The sequence below is a fragment of the Lutjanus erythropterus genome, chromosome 16 (assembly GCF_056507025.1).
Source record: "Lutjanus erythropterus isolate fLutEry1 chromosome 16, fLutEry1.hap2, whole genome shotgun sequence".
Taxonomy (NCBI): domain Eukaryota; kingdom Metazoa; phylum Chordata; class Actinopteri; order Lutjaniformes; family Lutjanidae; genus Lutjanus; species Lutjanus erythropterus.
In genome coordinates, this window is record NC_139332.1 from 36,225,013 (window position 1) to 36,248,874 (window position 23,862).

The following is a 23,862-nucleotide window of genomic DNA, read 5'->3' on the forward strand; positions in this document are numbered from 1 at the left end:
ACCGTTTATTAAATTTGAGTCAACTCAAAGTGTGTGTTTATATTTTATAACCTGTTTATAAATGCATTCTCTGTTTGACCATTTGTGATCTTTTAAACCTGATCAAAATTTGCTTCTCTCTATTAGTCAAGATTTTCCAAACTACAGAATGTTACAAATTAGTTATTTGATGATGTTATTTGTAGGAACTTCACATTGCATCCTCTTCCTCCTCCTCCTCCTCCTCCTCCTCCTCGTTCTCGTACAGGGGACTGTCGTCAACATCAGGTCTGGGAACATCAGGTTCATTGGCTGCAGGGATGGCGGGGGGGGGGGTTATCAAGAATACATGTACAGTTGTTGTACAGCTGTTCTCGCTGCACGATACAGGATTACATCAATCATGCTCAGATACTTACATGAGTCACGGTCAGCAGGTCCTGCAGAAAACAGAAAATGTATTTAGGTGAGTTTGAACGTACAGTAGGTGCCTCTTCATGCACGTGCAGGGCTCCGCGGTCCATAAGCAATAATAAATATGTAACATCAACACAGACTTTCAAAATAAAGTCTCTAACTGTTCTTGATTAGGTTTAGAACAACACCATTTGGGTTGAAATAAGCAACTTGTTATGTAAGTTCATGTATGAAATGAGGAAATAAAGGTGCTAACTAGAACCACAAAGGGTTCTTTAAACTGTCTCCACAGGAGAATCCTTTTTCCCTGGCAGAAGGCATTTCTGATACTTGTATTGGTATCAAACAGCTCTAAACATCACCAGTGGCTGTTAAGTGAACTGCAGCCAGTGTACCATCGCTCACACTCTATAGACACGAGGGAACATCGGCCAAAACATGTTGAAAAATGAGGTCAGTAAATAATTGACACAAAGAGGCAGCCATAATCAGAGTGTGTGTGGCTGCATGTAAACAGGAATATTAGAGGAATATTCTTTTCATTAGTAAACAGCTTATTAGGATCCTCTTGAATATTCTGTGAATACAAACATCGTCAGTATTAAAATATTGCACCTACCAAGCATGTATCTCCTGCCAAAGACCACCAGCAGCGCGCAGATGATCATACACCCAATCACCACCACCAGTCGAATGATCGCAGGGCTGCGAAGCTCCTTATCATCATCTCCTCCTCAACACAGAAAACATCCTACTTTAGTTTTAAAATTCAAACTGCCCTCTCACAGTTTCTCCCCAGGATCAAAGTTCTCCTGTACTTCTCATGATTTCTGAAGCTGTTATATGACTTTAAAAGTCACTGCAGCTGCTGCACACCAGACCAGAATCCCCGTCTCTAAAGAAAAGGAGCTTGCGTTTTGTAAAATCTGTCAAGCCAGTTTCCTTTTAGGGTCAGGACAAAAACTAAATGAAAATAAGAAAACTGTTAAATATTAGTTTATGCCAGAGATTTACACAAGAGCAGTGTTTCCCAAACTTTTTTTTTCCTGGGGACCAACTTTTTAAAAATGACAAATCACCATGACCCAGTCTATTTTCAAATTTTATAACGAGATAAGTGTTTTTAAGGATTTATTAGTTTTAGACTGCTCTTAGACAAAAGAAATGGCCCTTCCTTTTTTTTATGAGTGACAATCGGGAGAAATACGGGATAATTGTGATCCAAAGAGGAAACCAGGAGACGGCCATGAAAACTGTGAGACTCTCAGGAAAATCAGGAGGGTTGACATGTACGGTAATAAGTGCTTGTGAGGCGAAAAACAACACCTTGAAAAAAGGAAGTAAAGTAAAACCACTTTACTAAGATGATGGCGCTTTGCTGGACAATCAAATGATATCATTAAAATTCAAAAGAGGAAAAATTAAAGCTAAAGTTTCTTACCCAATCTCTTCTCAACATGGAAAATGGATGCAGAGTGCTTCACTTCACAGGTATATCTGGACATGTCAGTCTTTAAAATCTCCACGCTGACTCGACTCTGGAAGGTGTCGTCTTCGTTTGGTCGAACGCCCGAGGTCTGCGCCCAGTCGTCTTCGGTCAGAACACGGCCGTCCATTTTGAACTGCAGGATGATGTCTTTTGGGGAGAAACCTGTGGCCAGGCATGTCAGCATGATGTCCATCTCATTGAGGGAGTTCTTTGCAAACATGTACACGTCAGGTGGAGCTGGACAGAGAAAAAAGCAAAGGTAGTTGTTTGCTGGTAGCCGTATAGAAACATGCAAACCTGGGTCCTCAGCATTTTAAAGCTAAAATTAGGTAAAAACCCTTCTTACAAACATTAAATCATTGTGATTTAAAGGCATTTTCTTTCTATTAGAAAGAAAGTAAATTCTATCGCAAAAAGAGAGTAATTCCTACAAGAAACTGCTCACAACAAGGTCTGTGGATCATCTTGAGAAACTAGGTCATGATTTTTCAAAAGAGAAATTGGTTTGGAACTTTTAAATGTATTTTTTGTGGTGCTTTGAATCTGTGTTTTTGATTTTAGGGTGAACTGGCCCTTTAAATTTAATACTTGTCCAAAACACTGAAACTCGCAAAAGAAAAAGGATGGATAAATAACACTACAGGTCAGGAGGACTACAAGATTTTGAGATGAACTGTCCATATTCAACTTTCTTGACTGATAAGGTAGTTTCAGTTATTTGAGACATGTCATCTGCAGCTTTCTACAAAAATGTAAACATTGAAAAAATAAATGATAATAAAAAGTGTCTTACCCAAAAGTGTCTCAGCATGAAACCTGGATTCAGGGTGATCCACTTCACAGGTGTATCTGGACATGTCAGTCTTTAAAATCTCCACACGGTCTCGTCTCTGGTAGGTGTCGTTTTCATTTGGTCGAATGTCAAAGGTTTGCAAGCCATCCTCTTCAGTCAGAATGCGACCATCCCTTTTAATCTGCAGGATGATGTTTCCTGGGTAGAAACCTGTGGCCAGGCACGTCAATATGACGTTTGTCTCAACTGTGGTACTCTGTGCAAACATGTGCACCTGAGGCGAAACTGGACAGAAAAGAAAAGCTAAGTTCGTTGTCTGCTGGTGGCCACATAGAAATGTACAAACCTGAGCCAGGTGAGGTCAACGGTCATCCGCAGAAAAACAAGAGCGAACACTGATTCTTTACTGTTAAGGTCATTTCATTTGTTTGAGTCGCTAGCTGCTTTCTGCAAGAATGTAAATGCTGAAAAAAGAAAAATAGTAACAAAAGAGAAAAACCAATAGAAAGTTTCTTACCCAACAGCCTCTGAACATGTAACCCAGATTCAGGGCGATCCACTTCACAGGTGTATCTGGACTTGTCACTCTTGAAAATCTCCACATGGTCTCGTCTCTGGGAGGTGTCATCATCATTTGGTCGCACGCCCGACGTTTGTAATCCATCCTCTTTAGTCAGGACGCGTCCGTCCCTTCTGATCTGCAGGATGATGTTTCTTGGGTAGAAACCTGTGGCCAGGCATGTCACGGTGACGTTTGTCTGAACTGTGGAGGTCTGTGCAAACACGTACACTTCAGGTGGAGCTGGACAGAGAAAAAAAATTAGTTGTTTGCTGGTGACCACATAGAAATGTGCAAACCTGGGCCCTGTTTCCCAAAAATATTTAAGATTAAGATGATGATAAAACTCATCTTAAACATTCGGAGCATCTTAATAAGCTCTAGAACCTTTAGGGGAGACCAGGGGCAACAGTAACTTTTTAAAATATCTATATTTTCCTTCATAACTCACAGACTACTTGAAATACAAGTAATCTCTGCAGAGTCCCTAGTATGAGGACCTTCTATTTCAAATGAAATAGAATTAAAATAAAACAAAAACAACCACAGCAACAACAAAAATTTAAGAAATGACAGGAACTAATTGATTTTGATTTTGGAACTATGAACTTAGTTCAAAATTAAATAACTGTTAAGTGTGAACTCAAACAACACTGCAGATACTTCGGTAAATAATCTGAGAACTTCTTCAAATGCTGCAGGTCACAGGTTCTAGCGGGTAACCAAATACCATGTAACACCGGTCTGCAGCCCCTCACATCTCCAGACTGCATTACAGCAAACTTTAGACATTATGTGGATAAAATGACCACCTGCAGGGAGTCTCAGGGTGAAAAAAACTTAATAAAGTTTTTAGCTTGGCTCAAAACCTCCGCTACAATAGCTGACATTTCTGTTTGGTCGGCTGATGTTATGGTTCTTACTTTCTTGGCCCAGCAAAGAGTTGGAACCGGTTTTCAGGGCCGAGAGCTGATTTGTTGACTGTCGAAACACAAAGAACTGGTTCAAAATTATTCTCTGGATCTGAACCAGCTGTGAAAGAGTCTCGGCTGAAAAGTGTTATGTGCACGCCTCTGTTTGGGATTTAATGTATGATGGATGCATTTAAGTTCCTTTTTATCTGTTTTAGATCATGGTGATGTGATTTACATGTATACAACTTCCAACACTCCTCAAAAAGATTCTTAAATGTGAATATTTTCTGGTTTCTTTAATCGCTGGTATGTTTGATCTTGCGTTGTTTTTTTTAATGTACTGTATATCTTCTAACCCATGAAACTGTCTTGACCAGGACTCCCTGGAAGAAGAGTTCTAGTATCTCAGTGGGACCTTCCTGGCTGAATAAAGGATAAATTACATAAATAAAATATTAGCACAGCTTATAGCATTATAGAAATGGCCCTGGAATTTTCTGCTATTTTTCTACAAACAATTACTTTAATAATTAATCAATTTTTAAATTTGTTACTAGTTTATAGTGGTGACATTTACTAACCCGACATGGCATTTTACATGTTTGGCGAGCGGGCAGTTCTTGTTGTTGAGCCCCGTTAATATGTGACCATTGTCACCACACATATGATGCTGTTTATGGTTGTTCTGATACTGATACCGGTACTGAAATGTCTGTTACAGCCTAAAATCTGCAAACTATCTGACTGTATGATATGACATAATTTATTAACCCTGCAATGGGACCCTGCTACTTCTCAGCAGGGTTCTGTTTGCCCCTTTTTCTTTTTTATGCATCGGTATGGCACTCAGTATCAGCCGATATGCAAAGTCCATGTATCAGAACCATTAGTTTCATATTTTAACAATGTACACAGGACTAATTATTACTATTAGAGATATACCAATCAGCTGTTTTCAGTTCCAATTCAATTGCAATATCTGAATTTGAGTATCTAGCTACTTCTATTGACCATAGTAATAATACAGAAATGTCCTTCAGTCATACGTACAGGCTTCTTTCAGCTGTTTTTCCCCATAACCCACAAACTTGTCCAACCACTCCAGACACTCATTCTCCAGGTAGCCTTTGGTGTACTCTTTCAGGACCTGGACCTCGTCCCACTTCCTTTTGGTCTCTCTTGCCGCATTGACTGAGGCGACCCAGTCTGAGTTGTCGTCGTCGAAGGACAGGAAGTCGTTCCCATCATAGCTGTACATGTCCTTGCCTTTGAGAAACGTAAATGTGCCATCCGACTCGACTTCACCCTCACATCCGTGCATCCACTGAAGAACATGGACGTCTGAAACCAAAGGAGAGGGCAGGGCAGTGAAAGAAAATGACAAACCACAAAGACATGGATAAATACAGACAAGATGATAATATTTATGGTTTTAATTCATCAAAAAACAGTCCAGGTCTTTGACATTTCAAGAATCTTACCGGTGTCATTCTGTCTCATTCGCTTCATCAGAATGTCGATGTTGACTTTGAACCACCGCTGCTTGCTCTGGCAGGACTGTGTGCCTTTTTGCCAATAATCTTCAGACAGTCTCTCTTTCATCCAGCTCTGCGTGGGAACTTTCTTCTGTTTCTCACTGTCAAAGTAGTCGATCATCCTGTCGTCCAGCAGACCCATGGCTGTGAACTCATGGATGCCCGGGAGTTCGACAGGTTTGGAGAGGGCCGTGTAGATGTAAGTGAGCGAATGCTTCTCTGAGAGTCACAAAGGCAGAAAGAGAGGACAGATATTTATTAGACAAGGCAGATAAAACACAAATAGAGCAACAACTACCTCTGAGTGACAACACGGCTGCTGGATTCAGTTTAGATTATGATGTTCACAGTATAAACACATTTTTATGACATGTGAAACTTGTGTGAAACAGTTCATGCAGGTCTGCCTGTGTACACAGACTCTGCAGATTATAACAACATTTTCTGAAGTAATAATCAACTCTTCTTCGTAAATTGTTTCAGGAGCCATCAGCAGTGCAACAGACATTTTTCTGCAGCACTCAGAGCCCAAAGCTCAGTGACAATATTAACAGAAAATATCTGAAACCTAAATGTGGTTACACGAAGTGGAACATGGGTATTTGCACTACACCTTTCCTGTCCCACTTCCTATAACACCTCCTGTGTACGAGGTTTGGTTTGCTAAAACTTTCCAACCAAAGAGTCACACAGTTAGAAAGAAGCTGAGCGCACAGTTACTTCACTTTCTTCTTTGTTTAACTGAAACTTCTGGCACAATCAATCATTGATTTGTTGAATGAAACTACTGAGTGTTTGTGTGTGATTTTAGATTTTAGGTTTTAGGTTTTAGATGGTGGGAGCATGTAAGAGAAGAGGCCCTGGGGTGGAGCCCTGGGAAACCCCACAGTTCTGCTCAGATCTGTAAATACCTACAGACACAAAGTAGTCCCTGTCCTTCAAGTAGGATTCACACCAGTTCAGTATGTATTATATGTTTTAACAGGTAACTATTACATGGCTTTTTTAAATAATCAATTCTGATTGGTCAGTGATCGCATTGTAAGTTCTGGTCTGTTATTTCTGTATAGACCAACCGTTGCTATGGACACAGCTCTGATTAGACCCCAGAGGAACAATTAAGTTATTGTTATATCACTAAAATAATTTTAATCAATTGATTTTGATGTAACAAGGAGGATAATGTGCAGTAATCAGGTCATTATTGCAAAATAAACGCATAAAATCATTTTAAAATGAATCTTTTGTGTCACATAAATGTGTGGCAAATAGTTATATAACCATGTAATAAGCAGGATAATGTTATTGTGAATCAAATTCTGACAGGATGTTGCGGCATACTGTCTTGTTTTTACTTAGTGACCACATCAGAATGCATTTTTAAAGTTTAAACTCATGAGACACGAAACAGTAGAGTTACATGTCTAATAGTTTTTGCAGACAATAATGCACATATTAAATTTTTAGTTAAGAAGGACAAACTTTATGTATAATTGATATCAGAGATGGTTGAGACACATCTGGTAGAAATTATACAATTAATGAAGTAGTTGAAAATATAAAGTTTACCAGTAGGGGTGTGTATCTCACTGACTGAGACCGATTCGATACGTATCACGACGCGTGTTCAACGATACGATATGTCTTATAAATCAGCTCTGTCACGATACAATACGATTTGATGCAATACAAGACAATGCAATGTATGAGTCTTTACATTTTGATTCAGTTGATGCTACATTCGTAGAGTGATTTGAGACACTGAAAAAGACATCCTGATAGTTTTACTAAATATAATAACAGTAGAGACAGAGCGAAGGAGACATTACAGTGGTGTTAACATCTTATTATGAGTCTCGTGTGTAAATGAGATCCTGTAGCCTGAATGAGAAACTGTGAACAAACTTTAAAACTGTTTGAAATATCAGTATTTCTGCAGTGAGATGATGTGCTGCTCTGTTTCATATGAAGAGTGCTGTGGTTTGGATCAATGTGGAGGAACAGTGATGCTCTGTGTTTCCTGCTCTCACAGTGACATGACGTCTCTGTGGATCAGACTCGTGTCTCTGTTCTCTGCTGTCTCACACGTTTTACATTAATAATTTACAGCAGAGAGTAAATTAAAAATGATTTTGTAGAAATCTGACAAAGTTGACAGAAACAACTTTAAAGCACGTTTTTACAGCTGTGTTATCAGGAGGTATTGTTGGTTTTAAATTTTGAAGGCTTTTAACACATTTTTTAATTGTTCAAAGTTGTTAAATCTTGTCAGGGACGAGGATGTTTTCAGAGCAAGTTCAGAAAATAAAAACTTAAAGCAAACCAAAACATTTCATGAATGACATATATTTCATAAATATATATTGATCCTTAAAGAACACGTTTTCATGACAAAAGTGGAATTAGAGGGTTGATACTGATCATTTCTAAAGGTTTGTCTTTTTGATCAGGCTTCCCAAGAAAAGCTCATCTAATGTCCTGCAGGTCTGTTGGATAAATTATATTTATTTATGTTGTTATTTAAAAACAGCATCAAACTCACCGCAGGTCACCGTCAGTCTCGTCCAGAGCAGAACAAAAACTGCAAATGAATACATTTTAAAAACAGAAGACCTCCATGTGTCTTAAACTCAGGTGTGGTTGATTTGTGAGTGGCAGGTCGTCTCCTTCCTGTTTCTCTCCACATATGATTAATAAATACATCATGTACTGTTTGGTTGTCTGCAACCAAAGCCAACTCAAATGTGATTGGTCAGTCCTATTCGAACTACAAACGGAAACCAGAACACCTCTGGTACCAAAGTCCCGTCTCTTGCCTACAGACTCTGAATCATATGGAGATATCAGTTTACAGACTTTTTTTTCTCTGCTCTGTGTTAAATAATGTTGTTAAACTGTCGTCCCTTTTGCTGTTTGTCTTCATCATCTGTCTCACCGCTCTGCCTCAAACAGTTCAATTTAAATAGTGGAGACCTGCACTCTTCTCTGATGGAAGATGAGGTTTAGGATTAGACCAGATTTCAGACTCTACTGTACTGTAGTGACATCTGGTGGTGATGACAGGATACTGCAGATGTTTTTTCAACATGATGCTCTGAGCTGCTCTGCTTTTCTTCTTCTTCTTCTTTATGTCAGGAAATCTGCCTTCCTATGCATGAAAATAAACTTTGCTCATAGGTCCAGTCCTGGACCAAACAGTCCTGATGATGACGTCACAGCACCTGCCTAAAGTTTAAAACTTTGAAAGAAAAAACCATGACAAAATCAGCCACACATGCTGCTACTTTGACAGCCTCGACCAAAGTACATTTAGATGTTTCAAGTTATGAAGAATTATGAAGCCAATCACTCTGTTTTTCTCAAAAACTGTAAAACTGAAACTGTCCTGACGGGTGCTGGAAATCCTTGAAAACGCTTGAATTTTCATATTCAGTTTACTGTCAGAGAGGAGAAAAGAAACCAGGAAATATTCACATTTAAGAAGCTGAAATCAGAGTTTTATTAAAAAATGACTCAAACTGATTAATCAATTATCAAAATAGCTGGTAATTAATTCAATGAATATTTCATAATCAATTCACTGATTGATTACTACACCTCAGTGATAAAAACACACAGCTATTAACTATTATTATATTAACTATTTAAACATGTACAAGTAGAGGCCAGCGAGTTTTCTAGCTGGTAAAGCAGCTTATATGACACTGTACTGTATTTTGTTCACTTTGTCTCATGGTTTGTCCTCTGAAGGACACTACAGGACATTTTATCACATTTTGTCTACTGGACGGACACTCAAGAGGACACAGTGTTTGGTACATATAAATTATATTTTTTGTTGATTGGCCTGTAGGAACATTTATCCATCTAGACTGTTTTGTCTGTAGAGTCTGCCTTCTTTTCAATACGAGACTAAATGGTCCTCTGCTTGTGGCGCTAAAGTGCCAGAAAATACATCTGAAAAACTCAACAGCAGTGTCACTTTTCACAAATCGTCACCCTGTTATTCAAGATAATCCACAGACCTGGTTTTGAGCAGTTTCACATGGGAACTACTTTATTACTAGTAGAAAGAAAGTAGTTCTGGTACCTAACCCTATCCCTTAGAAAAGAAGCGGAGTTTGGACAAACTTGGAGGGTTGAACAGAAATCCTGGGGATTGGCTGAATTTACTCAAACATTTGCAACATGCAGCTTCCTGGAGGGTCTGGATTTACTGAGTAACAGGATCAAAATTTATGGAAAGAGATGTTCCTGTTGAGTTGTTGATTTTTTGGTGTGAACAGTCCCTGTCATAAAGACATTTTCCAGTATAAAAAGTGTTTCAGTCTCATTGTGTCTCTGCCACAGCTGTCTGTTGTTCACGTGGAGGCTGTGACGCCCGGACAGATGCAGGAGAGTCACAGCTGCTGCCTCAGTTAAGATCATGCTAACCAAAGACTTCAGTTCAATCATGAATCCATAGTTCTCCGATTTATTGATTTTGTGTAAATCATTCACACATAGCAGACAACCGATCAAGTTGTAGCAAAGAAACAATAAAAAAAAAAAATAATACATCTAAATGTATCATTGGCACATGGAGTCACAGCAAATTATTACTGACTTGAACTAATCTGAACTTTTTAGACAGAAGCTACAAATATCATATGTTTGTCACTGCAGTCTTACAATCTATGTTCATGTTGAGCCAATAAATCCTGACATTAAACACGTTTCTTATGAGTCAAAGTGACTTTTGTAGAAATAATACTTTTTTTTTTTTCACTTTTTTTTTTTACTAAACAACTGCCTTAAGTTAATTCACCACATTTCAGCAACACACACAGTGAGAAACCACTTTTATGTGCTGTGGCTCGGTGAAATGAACAATATCCTGTTACTCTTAAGGAGTTTCATGATTTACACATGATGTACACATTTGCACTAAAATAATAAACTGAAAATTCTCAAGTGTAGCAAACATATGATGATCTTATAGAATATGAAGCGTTATGTAGATTTAGCTGTTTGACAGGAGGGCTGGGAGATGTGGACAAAATCAAATGTCTTTATATTTTTTGACTAGGTGACAAATTTGGCACCAGTCAAATGAACACAATGAACACAGTAAGATTTCTGATCAATAACTATCAGTAAAGTGGATGTGATGAGTTAAGTGGTTAAAGGCAGATGACAGAACAGAATAGAGCTACAACAGACAGACCTCACTCTGCTGTAATGTCGCCTTTAAAAGCAGGAAACATCTCTGCCATATCACAATAAAATGATTTGATATTCTGCCCAGCCCTTCTGTCTCTACATGCTACAGGAGCTGAAGAAATCAAAGTACATTTCATCAAAACCCAGAAAAATAATAGGAGCACATCTGATTAACAAGACAATATTTCAAGAGTAATACAAGTACAAACTGTTAATGTCAATTTGGATTTAAAAACTAAAATCCATCAAATTCCTAATTTAAAGGCGTGTGTGTGTGTCTTGAGAATTGGGACAAGACTGTATTTTAAATGGGTTTTATATTTTTATACATTTGAAAATGTCAAACTCTCAGCTGTTAAACAGCCCGACCTTTTCCCAGTCATACTGAGCGGTCATTTTATTTTTTTAAAGTCGATCAGAGTTTTCTTAAAGAGAATTAAAATACACATTTTTAAACCAGAACTCTTATTTATCTTTGATTTAGAAAGGTCACAGACTTGACATGTTATTGTTGAGTCTCATCTGATAACATTATTATTAAATGAATTTGTCTAAAAAGTTCACAAGTGTTAGAGACTTTTTTTAAACCAGGAAGTCAGACGGGGGTCCTTAGGGTACAGATGACCCAATTACTGCCTGATAAAATCAAAAATGTTTTTGTAAATCTGGGATGCAACTTTAAAGGATCAACATCTGTTTTAAAACAAAGATTTTTACACCTATGGCATCAGCAGATGTTGTTAGATTGAGAGTTTAAAGGATTATAAACAGGTATAATCAGGTACAGACCAAGTTTAGGAATAAAACATGATTCGTCCCAATTCTCAAGAAATTGATGACATGAAAACAATTTTCTTCCACTAAATGAGATTTGAGCTTTAAAGCTTTTTTGTCACATTAACAACTTATAAAATGTTTTAAAAATATCAATGAAAACATATACACAACAGAGAAATAAACAAATAAAAGCAAAAAATAACATTTATCACACACTTGCTGCTTCTTAATCCTGGTTTAAATGATAATTCCAGTGTATAGGAATTCTGTCCTGTTTACAATAAATCACCTTCTGAACTAAGTGCTTCAAATTTCTCAAAGTTTCTCTCCATTTTTTTCTGTTCTTAAGCAGCTGTTCTACTTTCATAGATGTTTGAATCTCCTCAAGATACATAACCCATAAAAGATTTAATTTAATTTTAGGGCAGATTCACTCTGACCGTAATAAAAAGCAAACTGTTCTTCAGAATTGCACTTTCACCTTCATTTTTTTTCAGCATCTCTTTGTGATGCTTGTTTTCTTCTTTTTAATAAAGTTTTATGTGCCACCCCTCTGTAATGGGATGTTTTTCTATACTAAGAAATTATCTTCAGATTTTAAATCTGAATCTTCACCACCAACACCTGCGATCTCTGAACTAACTGACTGTTGCTATAGATGCAGTTCTGATCACAGACTCTGGAGGAGCCATGAAATCAGTCTGGAAACAACAAAATCCTTTCTAAATCAATATTTTGTATCAAATGATTAATTTTCAGGGTTTATTTTACAATAATTGTCTGCTCTCTGCATGTTAGCCCTGATCCGTTTGTCTTCATAGCTACACAGAGCCACATGAGACCATGTTGATGCTCCCTGTAGTTTCCTGTGTGGGTTCACTTCTAAAATATTACAATCACACAACAGTGGGATTTTTTAAATGGTTTGTTAGATGGTCAAACATTTTTCTCAAACTGGCTCAGGAAGAATTTTGGAACACAAAAAAGATTTGCCTTAAACCCCTGAAAAGGTAATGGAGACTTTTTGAGCTTCCATGTTCTTTGTTCTTGATGTTGATTTCAATTCCCCTTTTAATTTTTATCCTGTAAAAAATGTATCAGTAGAATGAGTCCTGATGTCCTCTGATGGACTTCAGACCTGTTCGTCTCCTTTAACCTCCTCCAGGAGACTTTGGGACTCGGGGATGATGTTTTTTGGAGTCGCTGCAGAGATAAACAGAAGTGTTATTTCATATAAACAGTAAATACTACAAACATGGCTGCCTCTGCTCTTGTCTTTTTATAAGATTTCTATTTCTGGTGATGCATTTTTGTTTCCTTAAAAGGCCCAAATTATGGAAAGAACGTACAATATTTTCTCCACATCTGTACAGAAGCTGGTTTGATTCCAGCTGGGTACCTCTGCTGATGTCATAGCGCTCTCTCCCTGCAGTTACCTAAATATGCCGTGTTAATCAGTGCTGTGTTCAAACGCTTGACAAAGACACTTACCGTCAGCACCAACGCCAGAGTCACTACTGCTCTTGCTCTGATTGTCAAGAGTATCTGCCGAACCTTCAAATGGAAAAAAAAGAAAAGGTTAAACACTGTGAGTTTTACTAATGTTCATATTACACAAAACATTTCAAGTGTATAATCAATGATGCAGTTGGTTCAGTTGAAACAATACAGCAGGTTTAACCAACTCCTTTATAACTGAACAGTGCAGGAGTACATATGAAAGGAACCTTATCAAAATGTTCTACAGCGTCTGACAGGGACGGGTATCATTTGGATTTTAACGATTCCGATACAGAAACTATGATCATATTTAACACTTATTTATCATTTATCATTATTATTATCACTGGTATTATATTTAAGTTTACACGAGGCTGAAAAGTTCTGTGTCGGCTGGTGTTGATGGACTGTTTTAGAGTTTTCACCATCTGGGAATTGAATGAATATAGAGTTGATGATTGTAAGAAGAGTGGACAGAATAACAAAGACAGTTTTGGTGAGTTTTCTGTCAAGTTTAAATGAAGTGACAATTAAAGACAATTAAACTCGTCTCAGTTCAGTAAAAGACAGAAGCTTGAATTCAGAAGAAAGATTATAAGTTTTATAGAGAAAATAAATGTGAAAATATTTAATTTCTTGACACTTTTTGAATTTATTTTGTTTATTGGAAGCAGTGAATGTACGCCATGTATGTAATGTGGGACTGAGACATGGGAGGACTGGAGGAGGTGAGACGAAGATATTACCAACCGCCGGTTGACGGGCTGATGGCGGCTGATTGGAAAATTTCATAATATGGCCCCACCCTAATGTAGAAATTTAAAACGGCAGTAACTGCAGGGTGGAAAGTAGTGTGACTGAAAACAGTGAACATTTCTTAATGATTCCTTTGGAGTTCTGGAAATGATTCTAATTTGGAGGTGGTTCTCGATGCCCTGCTGTGTACCACGTGAAACGTCCTGGTAATAGTTTAACAGTACAGTAACAGTTACCATGCAGTTACCATACCAGTGCTTTACTCCATCATGTTACTGTCCATACTTCAAATTATACTGTGATATAAATTTTAGGCAATACAATCTAGATTTATTGACAGAGGTATCAGTGGAAACTGTTAAAGATCAGGGGCTGTGAAGGAGTCACAGGACATTTTTATGTTTAAAAATAAAAAAACAATAATAATAATAATCCAAGGTTGATTTATATCAGTTTTACACAGGAACAAACTATTATTGATCTTCCTATGACACCATGACTACAGCACCTCTTAACTTCAGCATCATCTCCTGTTTGAAACAAAACAGAGGAAACACTTACCCTTCATGAGACCTGTGCTCTCGTTAGCCATGCCGTTGGTGGCTACACACACACACACACACACACACACACACACACACACACACACACACACAATTAGGGGCCAATCTGCTACAAGCTGTTAACGTATTATTTTTAAACAAGAAAATTTCCAACTAATAGAATCTATAGCAGAGAAATAAGGAACTTACGTGAGGAAACGACTTTTACAGTCAGTTCTCGATCTGTTAAAGAAAGAAAGAGAGTTAAAACACACAAAATAAATCACTTTTATCCATTTTGGTATTTTTGGAGTCATCTATGTGAGGTTCATTATGTGGAGGTTACAGCCTGAGCAGTTAAGGTTGCAGTTTTTGTTTTCTCTGCCAGGTCTAAGTCTGGAGGAGTTAATGCGATCAGTCGTGTGTGTGTGTGTGTGTGTGTGTGTGTGTGTGTGTGTGTGTGTGTGTGTGTGTGTGTGTGTGTGTGTGTCCAACAGGTCAGGAGCTTCTTCACAGATAATCTGACATATTTCTGGACTCATCAACCTAAAATCTTTTCTGCACATTTATGACTGGATGCTCGAGGACCTCTCGTGATTGTGGCATTTAACCCAAACTATCATTAGGAGCAGTGGTCAGCGTCTGTGACGTGGAGCTGGGACGATACTCTTACCTCCTGATTTGACACGATCATGACACTTGAGTGTCGATTCCGTATGTATTGTGATTCTACAAGTAACAGTGATTCAATATGACAACTTATTGCAATTTTGTTTGCTTTTTTCCCCAACACTAAATGGTGAGAAAAAGTTGAATCATACACTGCATATCAGATTCATATTTCCACAAACACCACAAATCACATGCCAGTCAGTCTTTCTGAGTTTAATTTCAGCAGCATCATCACTATACTGCATATAAAAACAGTTAATTGAATACTTTCTAAGTAAACTTGAGCTGTTTTTACTCATTGAGGTGGTGCTGTAAGAACATAATAAATAAAATAAGATGTTCAGTCAAAATTAACAGAGTCCCTGAAAACTGAACACAGCATGAAGAGCCTTTAAATTAACACCCTTCATTTATAAAATTGATCAATAACAAACTAACAGCTGACTTCACATTGTTAACTCATTCTACTAATCTAGCTTCAGTCCTGCACACTGACCAGCTACAGCAGCCTCAAAGGGTCAAAATTTCTCAGTTCAAAGTTCAGAGGATCACATCAGATCAAATCAAATCTGTTCCTGAAAGTCTGAGCACACGTTGTTTTATGTTCAGTGTGTGAAGAAAAGGGATGTTTGTCAACATATTACTGCAGTTGTGTGTTTTTTTTAATAAGAATTGTGATGGCACTACTTTGAGCACAACAAGCCAAGTGACATTTAGTTTAATTATATTTGAGAGAAGGCCGACATCTCTACGGCCGATGCCTCCAATTCCAGGGGATTTTGGGGGTGAACTGTCCCTTTAAGGTGGACCAGACCAGTTATTCTTATTTTAGTCACAAGCCAAACCTCTGACTTTTGTATAATGCAGGTGTTAAAATGAAAAATATACATTGTGGCTGTTTGGGTTTATAGTAGCTTTCAGTCAGTCAACAAAGATACTTACCGGAGCCATTAGTGGAACCACTGTCAACAGACCCACTTCCTCCTGTGAACGAAAGAAAATCCATTTAATTACTGAAAAAAGCAGGAGGGAAGAGAAATGAAATGATTGACACTGGATTAGTTTCGATAACTTCTGAGCAATGAACTTCATAAGACTTTCAAAGAAAAAAATATAGTTACCTCCACAGGCTTTTTCTCCTGTAAACAGACAAAAACAATGTTAATATGTGTTACTGATCATGAAGTAGACCAGAACAAGGAGTGGAACTGTGATTTTTTTATTATCTAAGAGACTGTGGATTCAGTCAACATTAAGATGAAGGCATTAAAGACAAGAAACACTTTTGCCATATAATGATTGACAGGACTGATATTCACGCTGACCTCTGAACGCCTCATGATATCCATCATAAAATAATAAGAGACCTTTGCATCTGATAACCAACATTATACAACATGTATCACTAACAGGCAGAGACTGAAGGAGACAGGAGGCATCTTTCATACATGATTCTGGTCTTACTACTCTGGGATCGCTGTCACATGCGTATTAATCTGACACAAGTACACAAAATTAAACATGAATAAATCTGTTATTCAGGGAAAATACCTGCACTAAAGTGCTAATGTGTTACCACTGTCATGAAAGGATTTAAATAAATACATACATGGCTTATATATTAATTACCTGATTGCTTCCTGAGCATTTAAAATCATGCTCAAATCACATATCTACAACCATAAAATCCACTGGTTGCTACATTTGGTTTCAGCAAATACACAAAGTAGCTAGCAAGCTATCATTGATGTGTGTTGTATAAAAGTAACATCACACTAGAGGCAGTGCTGCTGCACTGGAAATCATCACGGCTGTGATTATGTCACAGGCTTGTCACAGGTGATATTGCTTTAATGACACACCACATCTTTCTCATCAATATCAAGTACTCTGTAACTGACTACTGTATTACTGAATTACTTGTCATGGGATAATTATAAACTAATGATTTTGACACGTACATGTTGGTAAACATTGCTATGAAGCTTATATACCAAACCAATATTAAATTAACTCCTCCTTGAGCACAGCACTTTCTCACTGTTTGATGTATTTCCTCTTAGAGAATATAAAACAAAACATACTGCACCTACCAAATATGCGCTTCCTTAACACGAACAACAGCACGCCGACGATGGCCACGACCACGAGCACACCTACGCCAATGATGATGGGTACAAGTCCTCCAGACTCACGAAGTGTGCAATCTAAAACAGAGACAAAAATGATCACATTAGTTTCATGGTCAGTTCACTTTCAGCATCATTTCTGTTATTTCACCTCACTACAGCGTTGACACGTTATGAAAATGTTGATGTTAAGTGATAAGAACGCTGCAGTTTTATTACATTAAAATACAAAGAATTTAGTTCTGTGTGGGTGAAAATCAGAAAATAAACAAAGAGTTCAAGTCCTCTGAGAGGAGACAGTGTCGGCTTCTTACTTGTGAATAAGGGTTGGACGGTATAAACCACACGACGGCAGAAACAGATTTAGATCTTTATACTGTTGATACCATGAGAGAAGATTTTGGCCACATCGCCCTCCCCTACTTGTAAATAATGTCTCTACTTGCTTAGTGTGTCTCTGTGCTGTGAGAACACACCGGCTTAGGAGGATTACTTTAACAATGTATTCTGATACAGTTAACAGTTACCTGTTAAAAATGTAATGTAACTATTACTTTCCATTACTTTTGGATTACCACAGTATAAAACATGGTGAAATTGTTTAGCTTGATATTTGTTTTTAGTGCAGCAACTAATGATTATTTTCATCACCGATTAACTATTTTCTCCATGAACCAATTAGTTGTTTGGTTCATAAAATGGACCAAACCATCTTCAACGAGGGGAAATGTTTTAGAGAAATTTCTAAATTATATAAACTGAATGAATAAACAATAGGAATGAAGGCCAGAGATTTAAAAAAATTTTAAAAAATCTGAATTTTCCCTCTTGTGGTTTAAGACATATTCAACTGTGGCAAATTGAGAAAAAAAGACACAGAAGAAAAGTTTCTTACCCCATTCCTGCTCAAGTTGTACGCCGGATGCTGGGTGCTTCACTTCACAGGTGTATTTGTATTTGGACCAGTCCTTCTTCAAAATCTCCACACGGTCTAGTCTCTGAAAGGTGACATCATCGTTTGGTCGAACGCCTGAACTTTGCACTCCGTCAGCTACAGTCAGAACGCGGCCGTCCCTTTTGATGTTCATGACGATGTCTTTTGGGTAGAAACCTGTGGCCAGGCACGTCAAGATGATGTTTGTCTCAACTTTGGCATTTTGTACATTTAAGAAGACCTCAGGTGGAGCTGGAGAGAGAAACCAAAAACTTACTTCATCATGATTCAAAATTAATGTTTTTTTTTTTTTTTTATCATTTTAATAAGTTGTTTAATCTAGGACTGCAGTGTTGTTTTCTTATTCCAAAACTCAAAGATTTTTAATAATCAGAGAAAAGCAAGGCTCCATATTTGAAGGGTTAAAAACAGAATTTTACTGTAATAATTAATAAATGTTTAAATTTGTTACTAGTTTATAGTGGTGAGATTTACTAACCCGACATGGCATTTTACATGTTTGGCGAGCGGGCAGTTCTTGTTGTTGAGCCCCGTTAATATGTGACCAGTGTCACCACACATATGATGCTGTTTATGGTTGTTCTGATACTGATACCGGTACTGAAATGTCTGTTACAGCCCAAAATCTGCAAACTATCTGACTGTATGATATGACATAATTTATTAACCCTGCAATGGGACCCTGCTACTTCTCAGCAGGGTTCTGTTTGCCCCTTTTTCTTTTTTATGCATCGGTATGGCACTCAGTATCAGCCAATATGCAAAGTCCATGTATCAGAACCATTAGTTTCATATTTTAACAATGTACACAGGACTAATAATTACTATCAGAGATATACCAATCAGCTGTTTTCAGTTCCAATTCAATTGCAATATCTGAATTTGAGTATCTAGCTACTTCTATTGACCATAGTAATAATAAAGAAATGTCCTTCAGTCATACGTACAGGCTTTTTTCAGCTGTTTTTCCCCATAACCCACAAACTTGTCCAACCACTCCAGGCACTCGTTCTCCAGGTAGCCTTTGGTGTACTCTTTCAGGACCTGGACGTCGTCCCACTTCCTTTTGGTCTCTTTTGCCGCAACAGCTGGGGCGACCCAGATTGAGTGGGTGTCGTCGAAGGACAGGAAGTCGTTCCCATCATAGCTGTACATGTCCTTGCCTTTGAGAAACGTAAATGTGCCGTCCGACTCGACTTCACCCTCACATCCGTGCATCCACTGAAGAACATGAACGTCTGAAACCAAAGGAGAGGGCAGGGCAGTGAAATAAAATGACAAACTACAAAGACATGGATAAATACAGACAAGATGATAATATTTATGGTTTTAATTCATCAAAAAACAGTCCAGGTCTTTGACATTTCAAGAATCTTACCGGTGTCATTCTGTCTCATTCGCTTCATCAGAATGTCGATGTTGACTTTGAACCACCGCTGCTTGCTCTGGCGGGACTGTGTGCCTTTTTGCCAATAATCTTCAGGCAGTCTCTCTTTCATCCAGGTCTGCATGGGAATTTTCTTCTCTATCTTACTGTCAAAGTAGTCGATCATCCTGTCGTCCAGCAGACCCATGGCTGTGAACTCATGGATGCCCGGGAGTTCGACAGGTTTGGAGAGGGCCGTGTAGATGTAAGTGAGCGAATGCTTCTCTAAGAGTCACAAAGGAAGAAAGAGAGGACAGATATTTATTAGACAAGGCAGATAAAACACAAATAGATTTGACATATTAAAGCTCTGGTAGCAGGTTGGAGATGTGTTGTGCCTTTCTGGTTTGTTTGGAATAAAACAGACCAAGAACTACCTTTGAGTGACAATACGGCTGTTGGATTCAGTGGAGATTCTTATGTTGCTCATGATATAAGCACATTTTTATGACACATTTACTAAACCCCCTTCTATTATGTAAAAAAACAAAAACAAAACAACACTGACATCTATCTTATGTCTTCAGTGGAAAGGGTACAATCAGCATTCATTTCAGGGTCACATGACTCTGCAGTAGTCACAGGAATTTATTATTTTCATTATTGTTTAATTAAATTTATTGTTTAAGCAATTTTTCATGCACAAAAATGGTACAAAATGCTGTTTTCAACTGTGGAGATTTCTCATTTTTATTTGTTTAACATCATTTTAAAATGAACATCTTTGACTTCAGTTTTGGTTATTATGATTTAACTTAAGCTTGACTTATGGCAAATGTGGTAATGTGGCTGCTGAAATCTAACGTTCACCATCCAACTTTGTTTATGAGGCAGTTCTGACTGTGCTCATCATGCCAGAGATATTTTAACAATGCTGTCTGTCTGCTTCAGTGACAGCAGTCAAAGGGTGGTGTTCATGGAATGAGCCAGAGATCATAAAGAGAAATCAACACTCAGAAATGTTTGCCAACCTTTGGTCTTAATATCTCTGAGAAGGTGATACATTATGCAACAATCTGACGTCTCTGACTACGACCATGGCTTTACAGGAAAATAAAGTTACCCTTAGCTTTTATAACTGTGTCTTATCTCTAAAGCTGCAATAGTTTTAATGAAAACTTCATTAACTGTGCTCGCTATTGTTTGAATTTAGACTTTTTTGTATTTCATGCAGGGAAAATATTTCTTTTGACTGATGTAATCTGAAATCTGAATCTGAAATTCCAGAAATTTCTCCACTTGTATATTGATGATGTTTACAGTTGAGGTGGTTAGCTGATAAATCAGTCAATTAACTGTCAACTATTCTGCCAATTGACATTTTTTTAAATCAACTGTGTTCATCCTGTTTTTCTGTTTTATAGAAAGGTAAATTGAATTGAATTATCTCTGCCAGGCATAAGATCTACAGGAGATCATGCAATGCATCGTGTTTGTCTGCTTGCTGGCAGCTTATCTCATAGACCATTGGACCCATCAGCTTAAAAGTTTTAGTGCGCATTTATAACTTTATGCTAAAGGACCTTATGCAGTTGTTGTGATATACATTTTTGTTAAAAAAAAAAAAAAAACTTTGAAAAACCTATAGCACCTGTTGATTCCTCCCTCCTCTTTACTGGCCAGTAGAGGCCGCAAGTCACCAACAACTGGAGTAAACCAAGGATTACCTTCCGATACTGTTTATTTATATAAAGTTTATATAAATATATAAAATCCCAAATGACATCAGGGCACTGAAATTGTAATAATTACTACTGAAAAAAAACCAAAAACAAAAAAGCATAATAACTAGAGAACAAGAGCAACGTGAATTGAGAAAAAGAGTAAATTATACATAAATTGCTGTACTGCCTGTAAAACGAGAGAGAGTTACGAAGGTGTTACGTCAGAATCTTATTTTTAGATTTGACATTTTAAAAACGCTTTACTGTCTGCCCTAATACATTACTGTTTTACCGTAACAGTATTTTAAACGCATAAGTCACAGACTCGTACACAGATTAAAGCTTCATTTTCGTCGTTAACGCTACACGCACCACTAACGACACGTTATTTACTTCACAGACTAAAAAAACGACGGTCTTCTTGTTTGTTTTGATGTATCATGCCGGTTAAATAGCTTCAATATTACCATAAATAACTAGTGTTAACGTCGAATGTAACAAATTAACCGTAAAATCTTCGACAGAAATGCGAATTTTAAAGACGTCACAACTTTACTTTCACTTTCGACCGGAGTTACATAAACGTGTCAGAAAACGGCCAACTTACCGCTGTTTACCGCCAGTCCTGTCCCCAAGAGGACAAGGACTGCGATTAAAGACATTCTGTCCTCGAACTCGACTCCTTTCTTTCTCTAAAACTCGAGTTTTGTCGAAGGGTTTGGACGTGTTGTTCTCGCTCCGCGTCGACCCGCGATAACAACTGCCTGCTTCCTGCTTCTTCTCACTGACGCCTACCTACCAGTTGTGTTCACGGACGGCTCGAAAATTACAAACATTACGTCGCATTCCACTCACATCTAACAGGTTACCGACCTACACACAAACAAAAGATAGTTTTTATCGCTGAACACATCGATCAGGGTTTTGTCTTGCTTTGATAGAGTGTATTATTTGGTCTATTTACACTATCATCATTATTATTATTATCATTATCGTTATTATAGTGAAATTTCTTATACATAAGTGTAAATTTACAGGTAAGCCATGCTTTGTTGTATTTAGTAAGGAATTAACAGAAATATATTCATTAAATTCCAACTGTCTCTTAAATCAAACCAATTAAAACTTCATCCATGATTAAACACAGCCAATTCCACTTTCAGAATTATATGACTAAATTGAGGAGACATTAACTGGACCAAATACTGCCAAACATGAAACAATAAACTTAGTATTCTTTATTTGTCTGAATTCTGTGTGATTAAGTAACATCAGTCTTTGAGCTCTCAGCCCTTCATGGCTCTAGACAGATGTTCACTCCAAAAGTTTACTATGACATGTACCAGTGAAGGCACCATGACTGCAGCTTCCTCTATGTTAGTGTTTTGTTGCTGCGCTGTGATCAAGTTCATGGTTGCGACCGAGAGACCAATTTAGGCCTCGATGTATGTTACAGGAAGTAAGTCTGAATAACAGGTCAGGCTGACTGACAGTTATCAAACTCTTTGAACGAAGTTAGTTCACTGCACTGAGAAGAAGACATGCGCATTTTCAGATAATAGCTGATAATATTACAGATAATTTCACTTTTTAAGATTTCAAAAGATAAATCCATAAGCTGTAGTCTATGTTAGGGCTGCAACTAATGATTGTTTTCATCATTGATTTATTATTCATTTTTACCTCAATAAATCAATTATTAGTTGGTCTACAAAATGTCAGAAAAATGGTGAGTGGTGTTTTCCAGAGATGACGTCCTCAAACATCTTGATTTTCCCACAACTCAAAGATATTCAGTTTACTGCCACAGAGGAGTAAAGAAACCAGAAAATATTCACATTTAATGAGGTGAATTTGGATTATTTGTTCTTTAAAGATTTCTCAAACAAATAAATTGATTACCAAAATAGTTGGTGATAATCATAGATAATAATGGATTAGTAATTGATTACTTGATTAATCGTTGCAGCTCTTATTTAGCACACCTAAGGATAAAAAAGGCTAAGATGTGATGAGCAAAGATGGATGATTTGACTGAGTTCTGTCAGTTCTGACTAATGAACAACTAATTTTATATAACAATTATATTGGCATTATTTGTTTTGGTTTTTTCCTGGTAAAGTTAATCAAAAAACGTCACAAATATATTTTGGCTTTTACAGTATGATTATGTGACTATTTTAACTCATTTTATACGATAGTTATTAGCGTTATTTTTCGTTCATTTGCTTTTTGTAGAAAAGAACATTAAAAGACTTAACAAATATACTTTGGCTCTTACAGAGAATTTTGCCAAAAAAAAAAAAAAAAAACTTAATTAAATGGTTTCACATAATTTGTCAAATCAGATATTATCATAGCTGATATTTACTGGCTATGATGGTTATGAATAATACTAATGTTAATAATATTATTATCAATAATAATAATTATTTTTTTTTGTACAACATTTCAGTGCAGTTGGAATATGTGTAAAAAAAGAATATAATAAATACATTAACTACCATTATACAATTTGAATATAGTCGTAATATTTATTAGATTGAGATAATA

The 23,862-nt window shown here is 37.2% G+C and overlaps 1 protein-coding gene across 1 annotated transcript; it reads right to left on the reverse strand.

Annotated features, from left to right (window-relative positions):
• Window positions 1-304: 304 nt before the first annotated feature.
• On the reverse strand, window positions 305-22,108 carry LOC146313561 (uncharacterized). The gene is given in 16 exon segments (XM_084739492.1): window positions 305-419; window positions 1,016-1,129; window positions 1,838-2,122; window positions 5,202-5,492; window positions 5,633-6,005; window positions 12,804-12,868; window positions 13,157-13,219; window positions 14,483-14,524; window positions 14,674-14,706; window positions 16,078-16,119; window positions 16,257-16,274; window positions 17,229-17,342; window positions 18,160-18,450; window positions 19,167-19,457; window positions 19,598-19,870; window positions 21,917-22,108. Coding segments are annotated over 16 exon segments (2,451 nt in total). The 5' UTR covers window positions 21,972-22,108; the 3' UTR covers window positions 305-318.
• Between the last annotated feature and the right edge of the window lie 1,754 nt (window positions 22,109-23,862).